The sequence below is a fragment of the Ruditapes philippinarum genome, unplaced genomic scaffold (genome assembly GCF_026571515.1).
Source record: "Ruditapes philippinarum isolate M1 unplaced genomic scaffold, ASM2657151v2 ctg133_1_1_1_1, whole genome shotgun sequence".
NCBI lineage: Eukaryota > Metazoa > Mollusca > Bivalvia > Venerida > Veneridae > Ruditapes > Ruditapes philippinarum.
The window spans coordinates 496,544-507,388 of record NW_026864453.1 but is presented as its reverse complement, the minus strand read 5'-3'; the positions used below and the strand labels follow the sequence as shown (position 1 = coordinate 507,388).

The 10,845-nt window shown below is 31.9% G+C and overlaps 1 protein-coding gene across 1 annotated transcript; it reads left to right on the top strand.

Annotated features, from left to right (window-relative positions):
- The first annotated feature begins 709 nt into the window (after nt 1-709).
- On the top strand, nt 710-8,728 carry LOC132725648 (putative autophagy-related protein 11). The gene is made up of 5 exons (XM_060710826.1): nt 710-883; nt 1,869-2,098; nt 2,322-2,434; nt 3,135-3,235; nt 7,006-8,728. The coding sequence occupies exons 2-5, from the start codon at nt 1,873-1,875 to the stop codon at nt 7,238-7,240; spliced, it is 675 nt and encodes a 224-aa protein (XP_060566809.1). The 5' UTR covers nt 710-883; nt 1,869-1,872; the 3' UTR covers nt 7,241-8,728.
- Nucleotides 8,729-10,845: the final 2,117 nt, after the last annotated feature.

Genomic DNA, 10,845 nt, shown 5'->3' with positions numbered 1-10,845 from the left:
CCTTTGGCGAGCATAATATTATTTTATTCAACGATTGCAATATATTCAGTAATGAACTTACACGAATTTAATATTCTATTTATCACATACCCAAAATCAATACCGTTTAAAGTGAAATATTAAGAGTCATTTTTCATTGACGCGCCTATACTTTAACGCTAGTTACATTTAGCGCGTCTTTACACTATGTTTGTATAACGCTAATGACGTCACAATATATGCACGACCGTGCAATACCATATTTACGGAGTCTCAAAATCGGCACAGGTGTGTGATAATCATGTTTCAAATGTTTTCCAACAGTTAGATGACGTCACTTAACGACGTCATTTGACAACGTCTCCTAGCAATACCAGAATGAGGACAGACAGAGATCCATGATGGGCGCTGCAATTTGCCATTAGCTAAAATGTCCTCGCATAAGGTGAGAGTCATAAGAGTTGAGCCCTCAGATGGTACGGATCATTCCCCCAGTGAGGGCAGATAAAAAGAAACTTTTTGGAACAACAGTTTTATGTTGGCAAAAAAAAGAAGTAAAAAGTTTTTACGTCCCAAGGGGGCCAGGAAAACCCAAAATTTTCTTTCCCTGTACCCGACAAAAGGTTTTTAAAAGGGGTTTCAAGTTACCCCAATGCCCCGGGAACAGATTTTAAACCTAGATATCGGGGATGTTTTTTAAAACAAATTCAAGGGGACGAAGAAATTAGAAGAGGAGGAAGTCAAGTTAACAAATACACCAAAGCAGGAAGCAGGACAACTGGCAGTTGATATAAGTATGAGTTTAGAAGACAAAGAGGAAAATCATAGAGAATCAATGGATGTATCAACCAATACAGGGGTAGTTTGTACAGACACGAAAATGAAATACGAGGCGGGAAATAAGGTAAAGTTCGAGTTCCACCCTTGTGCTTAGCATAATACTTCAGTAGATCTACTACTTATAACTAACTAAAATGATTATAAATTAATCACAGATGCAAATATCTTGACTTATACTTATATTATATCTAATGCATATTATGTGTTTCACCGTGTATATCCAGTAACGCTGGAATGTGAAAATTACGCACGATTCGTGCAATAAGTAACGCAGAATTGTGCAATAAATGGCCGATACCTGGCAGGATTTCCAACGCGGTAAGTTAACTGGCCAACATATTTTTTTATAGAACCGAACTGTAAAAAATGAATAGCTGCATACGGCTGCAAAGACATTACTCTTTATCAATCATCAAGATTATTTCCACGAAATTGTTTAATTTCGTGAAAATGATGAGTTGACTACATTCCGACGTTACTGGATATACACGGTGTATTTGTTATTTGTTACATGTCTACGTCCTCGTTATGCCTCGTGCGGGTTTTGACAATAATGTGAGGGATATATCTATATTTTATTTTTTATAGATATGAAACAAGCATGCTTTTGTACTTCACAGAAAATATTCAATAATTCTGGCTTTCCCAATAAAATGGCCTATAAAGTGGTTTAAGTGAGTTGTATCTTTTTTAAGCTAAGATTGTAAGTCCAAGCTTACAGGTGCAATCCACAAATCTATATCAAATTTACAATATGTATGTAAAGATACAGAACAAAATGACATTAAGTGTATCTTATTTGTTACTGTACCTGACAGTTCACGTTCTTGCTTAAGATTATTATTCCGAATAGTTTTGTTGTCAATTATAATTTGGTACTTAGATATTCCGGGTTGATTTCATTCTTTTCATGTGAAGGATTGGTAACATCGAAGAGCATTATTTGTTGAATTTGAATTGTACATTTTTGAAAAACCTTTGAATGAAATTGATGTAAGCTGCACCACATTTGTAATACTATCACCCTCGGGATTCCTCTTCAATTGTAGGAAAATGAAGACCTTGATAAAAAAGATTCAAGATGTAAAAGCAGAAAATGATAACATTGCGACCACTTCTAACGAAACTGACCAGGAAAATGACAAGAAAAAGAAGAAAAAGAAGATGAAGCTTCCAAGTTGTTTTGGTTTCATTTCAACTTGGATAGCCAAAAGGAAGGAGAAAAGACGTCAAAAGAAAAAGAAGGCTATAGCAAGCCGCGCCCCCACACCAACGCTAGGTAAGAATTACACACACACGCACGCACGCACGCAAACACGCACAAACACACACCTTGCTCGCATTTTGTGACAGTTAGAAAATATATGAATATATGTTTCCTGCTTGTAAGTATATTTTCGTCAAACTTATATTTAAAGAGAAGAAACTGCGTACTGAGAAGACAAAACTTGTTTTATTTTATTTAACAAGATAATTCATTGGCAATACTCTTTCTATTTAAGTTCAATATGAGCATAGAAAATCACGTGGCGGAGAGTCTTTTACCATTGAGGTAGACTGCAAACCGATAGTGATGAAGCCGATATTGCCGCCAATAAAGACAGCTGACGGGCCTGTAAGTATAAATCTTATATTTTGAATACAACATACTTTCTATGCTTCCGCCTGGAAATATATCTGATGTATGTTTGAAAATTGTATTTTTGAATACAACATACTTTCTATGCTTCCGCCTGGAAATATTTCTGATGTATATTTGAAAATTATATATGTATTGATAAGATATATCTATGTAACTGCACTATTTGCTATTTAGTCAGTATATAAAAATGTCAAAATTTCCTTAATAAACGATTTGTTAATTTGTCCAGACTGAGGTTCATATAACATACGTACAAAATGTAATTAGAATAGTAAGTGTAAAAGCCATTTGAAATTTGCTCTTCAACATCAACTAAAAGATGATATATTAAATCTGCAACATAAAGTTATATTTAATCCAATGTATATATCCGGCAAACAAAAGCTACAAATGAACTAAATCCCATTAACGCTATATAATTAACGAGAGAAAAAAACGAGATTAGCCGAGTATTGACGAATATGTGTATTGATTAAAAACATCTATAAATTCACAAGACAAACAACGGCACTATATGGAACGTAAGGAATAGCCAATAGTCTAAGATTTGAAACTTTGGACTTTTATATTTTTTTTATATTGTTACTATGATTATATACAATTTAGACAAAATTGAGAAGTTTCAAAAGGAAAGTTTGAGTTTGCCTTTAATATTTTGTTACATTTTTAACAGATACGCCTAGCATGTGAGGCTCGGCAAGAGAAAGCCGAGGCCAAAAGAAATGAGGAGTTATCCAAAAAGAAAATACTGGCAAGAGAGCACCAGAGAAAAAAGTAAGCTCACTTATTTTGCGTAACAACCGTTTGATTACATATACACGTACGTTCAATAACAGAATTTACCTTCTTTAAAGGAATGTGTGTTTTCGTAGACCTGATGTTCAGACAATAATTACAAAGTTTTATATTTCGCATAATCATTATACATTTTAGATATGATCTCTATCATTAAAAAAGATATTATTTACATAACACATGTTTTTTAATAGCATCAATTCACATCAGACAATAAATCATTACATAACACCAGGTATATATCATTTACATCACATCAATATATATTACTAATATCACACCAGACACTTTATTTTTGACATCACACCAGATACGATATCAATTACATCACACGAGATACTATATCATTTACATCACACGAGATACTATATCATTTACATCACACCAGATCTATACAAAATAGGGTTAACGCACGTTTTTCCGTGTTATAACGTCTGCAGAGTCCCGAGGAACGGTTGGTGCCCGAGCCCGGTAGGGCGAGGGCTCCAACAGTTCCGAGGGACTCTGCAGACTTTATAACACGAAATAAACGTGCGTTGACGCTATTATAGCATAAAATTTTCAAACAGATTCGTGATGTATAGTTTATACAAAACACAATTACATTAAAGTATTGTGCTTGGACGGTATTTATCCAACTCTATGTTTTACGTATGCGTTTCATTTTTCCGGGGCCAACAACTTTGAAAATTCTCGGAATCGAACGAAATTTTGAATTTTAATTAATTTAACAAAGCTTGGCCTTTGGAAATTTATTATCTCAAGAAAAAAAATGTAACATTACTCTACCCAAGACAAAACATGACCCTCAGAAATTCTTAGAATGATTTCAGATTGACGGTAGAAAAAAGATCAGTGACATCAGAATCGGTTTTTTTTTCAAGCAAACAAGTTTATAAAAAAATCAGGCACTAAGCATTATTCTATCAAAGAAATATAAAAAGCATTTATCAACATTGACATAAATAAAAAAACATTTTCTCATGTTAATTTTGTGTTATCTAGTTTTGTAAGTTAATCGGAGTTTTAAACTGAATGACAGGTAGATTCTACTGTATTTGTTTACATTAACAACTGTCCGTTTCTTAGAAAGGGCGACAACCAAGATTTAGCACCGATGTCCATACGCCGTTTTTCCGGCATAGTTACTTGAATATGCGACTGAGGCCCTCGAATCAATAAATTTCAATATAACAAGAGCACATGACTCTTCGGCAAACAGGCCAAATCGTCATTTTTTGTTTGTTTGTTTGCTTGGCCCTGTATGTATTGCGCATAGGTGAAACCTGGCTATAACAAGAGCGCGTGACTATGTTAACACATGGTTTTGGTCCCGTTATAACATGGGAAAAATAGGGGAAAATAGCCGATTTTATGCTATAATATCCTTTACATTCCACCAGATACAATATTATTTACTTCCCACCAGTGAAATATCATTTACATCACACCAGATACAATATTATTTACATCCAACCAGATACAATATCATTTACATATTACCAGATACAGTCGACTCCGGTTATAACGAATTCAATGGGACAACATTAAAATATCGTTCGTTATATCCGAAGTTCGCTACAAGCGAAGTAGCAACAACTTGCTGACTTGTTTGGATGGCGAAATTTTTCATGAAAAAGCCATACTTTTAACTGGTTACCGGTGTAACCGGTATTTTACTGCAGCGGTTTTTTAATGGAACAATATTTTATGAACATGGTTTATGTATTTATTCATGTACATGTAGTACTTGTCTATAAAAGTGATTACCATTTTTATTCTTTTGCTATTTGTTTATATTGTTTGGTTAATATTGCAAACAAAAAAAATCGATCATTTGGTAATTATTGGGTATTTACAGCAATCAACTGAGGGTGCGAAATACAAATTTTCCTTAAGAAGTAGGAAATTATGTTGTGAGAACATTTTATCAAAATCTTTATGTCCTGCAGCCATAACTAACTTGTGCAACCATTCGATATTATTATCATCGGATAGCGTTCGTTATTCATGTACTGATCCTAATCGAGCATATCCCGATAATTCAATTATAACAGTTTGTTATAACCGAGGAAATTTACATGTTTTCCGTCATTTGGGGCTTGATAAAATGGTTCGTTATAGCCGAAAATTCGTTATAAGCGAGTTAGTATTAAGCGATGTGATTTAATGTAAAATAAAGAAGGAATCGGCCGGGGATGTCAGATTTAGTTCGCTATTAACGATAATTCGTTATAAGCGAGTTCGTTATAAGTGGAGTCGACTGTACTATATCATTAATATCCAACCAGATACTATATCATTTATGTCACACCAGATACTATATCATTTACTTCACACCAGTACTATGTCTTTAACATCACACCAGATACTATATCATTTACATCACACCAGAAACTACATCAATTACATCACACCAGAAACTATATCATTAACATCACACCAGATACTGTATCATTTACATCACACCAGATACAATATCATTAACATCACACCAGATGCTATATCATTTATGTCACACCGGATACTATATCATTTACATCACCACAGAAATTATATCAATTACATCACAACAGATACTATATCATTTACATCACACAAGATACTATATCAATAACATCACAACAGATACTGTATTATTTACATCCAACCATATACTATATCATTTACATCACACCAGATACTATATCATTTACATCTCACCAGATACTATATCATTTATGTCTCACCAGATACTATATCATTTACTTCACACCAGTACTATGTCTTTAACATCACACTAGATACTAAATCATTTACATCACACGAGAAACTATATCATTAACATCACACCAGATACTATATCATTTACATCACACCACAAACTATATCATTTACATCTCACCAGATAGAATATCATTTATGTCACACCAGATACTATATCATTTACATCACACCAGATATCATATCATTGACATCACACGATATACTATATCATTTACATCACACCAGATACTAGATCACTTACATCACACGAGATATTATATCATTTACATCACACCAGATAATATATCATTTACATCTCATCAGATACTATATCATTTACATCACACCAGAAACTATATCATTTACATCACACCAGATATCATATCATTGACATCACACGAGATACAATGTCATTTACATCACACCAGATACAATATCATTTACATCACACGAGATATTATATCATTTACATCACATCAGATAATATATCCTTTACATCACATCATATACTATATCAATTACATCACACGAGATATTATATCATTTACATCACATCAGATACTATATCATTTACATCACATCAGATATTATATCATTAACATCTTATCAGATACTATATCATTTACATTACACCAGAAACTATATAATTTACATCACATCAGATAATACATCATTTACATCACATCGGATACTATAACAATTACATCACACGAGATACTATATCATTATCATCACACCAGATACTATATCAATTACATCACACCAGATGCTTTATCATTAACATCACACGAGATACTATATCATTTACATCACACCAGATACTGTATCATTTACATCACACCAGATACTATATCATTATCATCACACCAGATACTTTATCATTTATGTCACATCAGATACTTTATCATTTACATCACAACACACATAATTTTATATATGCAATCTTCATTACTCAACGACATTGATAACATTCAATTGTCACAATTTTATTTGATATATTTTAGAACTGAATGCAAGCAGCGAAAAAACGAAGCCGAACACCAGTTTCAGGAAAGAGTGCGACTCAGTATCAGCCATAGACAGGCAGACGCTGAACGAAATAGGAGCCGCATGTCGTCTCAAAGAGCCAGTATGAGCCGGATGTCATCCAGAGCAAGAAGCTCACTGGCTGTTTCCTCCTCTTCAGAGTCTGTCGACGAGGGCAATAAGAAAGCCCTCAAGGTCGACAGCTCTCATTAAATTTTAGGCCGGCCGACACTCCCTATAAATAGTAGGCCACATACATTATGTTATTGTCACGTGATAGGACGTTTTCTTGACATAAACTACAAAAAGCAACTTAATCCTTTTTCCCTTACTCATTTTTAATTTTATAATGTAATTTTTTTTTTCATTTTATTATCAGATGACCATCTTTTCTCGCCGTTTCAGTCTTTACTTTTTCGTTATCCTTCTATACGAATTTCAAATAATGCTGTGTGTAACTTATGTCCATGACAATATATTCAGATAAGCATTTATTTTCAGTTTGTCTTTACTTTCTTCATTTTTAAACTCTTGTTTTTGGAAAACAAGCTAATATCATTTCGCTCTTAGTCATGTTAAATTTTCAATTGACCAAATTCTGTGAAATTTCAACACACTAGTTATATTTTAGATCTATTTTCAGAAGTAATACAAAGTCGATATATTATTTTATCTAAATGATTAACTTTACAAAGTTTACATTTATCTTCCTTAATTAAAAATAACATCTTTGTTTTAAAATCTTTTTGACAACCTGACCATGATGAATATCATCTGCCTTGATCAAAATAAAAAACAACAACATAAAACCAAGAAAAATAAGTATCAAATCTACATTTTGACCTTGATTTATCAAGGTCAAGTATGATGATACTTACCAAAAATATCTCATCTCATTTTATCATCCAATCATCCATGTATTCATCTAAAATTTCCAAGAAACAAAGCAATGGTCTTTTACATACAGTTTAAGAAAACTCTAAACCTTTTAAAAATGCATTTTTTTATCATACCCTACGTGTAAATTTCATTCAATGATTTGTTATATTTTCTAAGTTTCTTTATTTTCATTTTAAGAATCGGTTAGTAAGATCATTACGTATATTTTTGGACATTCTCATCTTAGCAACAAGGAGATATTTTCGACTTATACTATGCATACTATCTAACTGTTTTTTTTTTTTTTTTTTTTTTTTTTTTTTAACAATAAAGTTTAAATTTACACTTTTTTGATAATTATCATAATTATGTTAACAACCTAACCATGATGAATATCATCTGCCTTGAACAAAAAAAAACAAACATAAAACCACGAAAAAGAAGTATCAAATCTACATTTTGACCTTGATTTTTCAAGGTCAAGTATGATGATACTTATCAAAAAAAATCTCATATTATTTCATCATCCAATCATCCATGTATTCATCAAAAAACTTCAAGAAACAAGGCAATGGTCTTTTACTTACAGTTTAAGAAAACTCTAAATCTTTAAAAGATACATTTCTTATCATACCCTACGTCAGGCTAAATGTACATTACAATAACTGGTTTATTATATTTCCTAATTTTCATTCATTTTTCAAAATATGGTTAGTCTGACAGCCCACACATCATTGCGCATATTTTTGGACATTATTATCTTAGCAACAGGGAAATATTTATTTATAAACACTATACTTACTATCTTAACTGTTTTTTTTTTATACAAATAGTTTTACACATTTTTGATAATTCATCATAATAATGTTACAGAAAATCTTTCTTTTTTTCATTCGAATAACAGTTAAAAAACCAATATGGCTATAAATATCATTGATATAAATTATTTAAATGACTATTCACGTGACATGGCTCCGATATTTCAAGGCATAAAGACCCTTTGGCCTGCTGTTATAGGGATGTTGTCGGCTTTGGTGTTTTTAGGCATTTTGGCATTTTGTTTTCAAATTTACACAATCTATCTTCCTGTTAACATTGCACCATTAATAATAAGGTTTAAAATAGGTATATCAATAAAATAAATACATCTACAGTTTTTTACACGTTTTCCTGATACATACATTATATAAATAAAAACAATTTTGGATCACAAAGCATACTGAACTTGTTGTTGTTATTGGTTCTAAAACCATTATTCAAACGCTATCATAAAACTCACGTTTGCCTTTACAAAAATAAATAAATAAATTAATAAATAAATAGATAAATAAATAAAAAAACTATGTCCGATTGGCAGCGTACTTCACTTTCCTTGTGCGGGAAAGTAAAATTCAAATTCCTCAATTTAGAGACCGTTTTTTAGCTATTTAGCTGAATCAAATTTTAGTGTCATAGATCTTCATGTAGTTATTGACGAACATTGTTTTCCAGTTTTAACAGTCTTTATTTTTGAAATGTGACAAATAAAATATTATATTCGTGTAGGTTCATTACTAAATTTAGTGAAAGAATTTACCTTTGTATTACACATGACGCTACATTCGGACTCGAAAATTTAAAAAAGTTCGAAATGTTTAACACGTAGGAGGAAGTGAACAAGAAACACATTGGCAGCATAAGAACTCTGGGAGATATTTTGAGTCATCACAAGAACTCCGGGACATTTGAAAAATCTGGTATAAATTTGTTAGTCGGGGCTTTATGCTTGCAATTTTGTATTGTCATAGTGTAATTATGTGTGGCAAGGATTAAGACTTGAAATAAACAGGTCAATACTTGGCAAATGGCAAAAAAATTGGAAATTTTACTCAAAACTATCAGATTTTAAGCAAGAGGCGATGAAAAATGGACTATGAATTAGTTATGACACATAATACAATATGAAGAAGAAGAAGAAGAACTTATATTTGCACTAAAGCTCTAAAAAGAGCCATTGACAAAGCATCAATATATATACATACAAAAAATAGAAACATGGCAATACGTGACAAGAAGTCGAGATGGCATATGCATTCACGGGAAATAATTCTTTGATAAATGGGAAAATAGCTCATACACTTTTAGTTGATTCACTGTGTCATATAAAATTGCAAAACCAAAGAGCTTCAGGGAACAATATTAAACAAAGCGTGGTTTCACATGACATCTCGCTTGGGAGAGGCAGGATAATGTAAATATTACAATAAAACAAAAAAATATTAATTTCTATATATATAACAATAATATGGTTTACGAGGTTGGATGCTCCTAGATAATATGTTGATTGTTGATATCATTTAAGGATTTTGCTCTTTCTTGGAAAGGGGCGCTATCCACAAATGATACATAGTGCTAAATATGATGCATTCACCAACACATAAATGCCCCATCGAAAAACGAAAACGAAAATATAGAGCACATGATGGTGATCTGTACACAAAAACGGCATTATAAACAGATATATTTATTAGGAGTCCCCATCAACGGGACCATTTTTTAAAGGTATCTATGACTAGGTTATCATCAAAGTACTAAATATTATGACCCAACATAAAGCATTTTATTTGACCAAAAAGATTAAAGTAGTCTTATAAAATGATATAGATATCTATATATATTTTATCGAGTCTCCGTTTGCATTTTAGACAGAAAGGGTAAATATCAAAAGCGAGTTAAATATTTATAATGTAAAGCAATTTATTTTTACAAAACATTTTGTCTTAGTAAGCATTAACCTAGAATTATGCTATAGATATTTATCATGCAACTACTATGGTTACTGCCCGATAACACTTGCCTGATAATTATTTTTGATATCACGTCAGTAACCTGATATCAATAAATAGCCCCGCCCATTTTAACGGACTTTTTTCAATTGCTTATATTCTCATTTTCATCAG

Excerpts from the sequence above, each read along its gene's own strand:
- LOC132725648 (XM_060710826.1), top strand. The coding sequence starts at position 1,873 with ATGAAGACCTTGATAAAAAAGATTCAAGATGTAAAAGCAGAAAATGAT. Across the intron at positions 2,099-2,321 it reads CGCCCCCACACCAACGCTAG|TTCAATATGAGCATAGAAAA; the intron begins GTAAGAATTACA and ends TTTCTATTTAAG. Across the intron at positions 3,236-7,005 it reads AGAGAGCACCAGAGAAAAAA|AACTGAATGCAAGCAGCGAA; the intron begins GTAAGCTCACTT and ends GATATATTTTAG.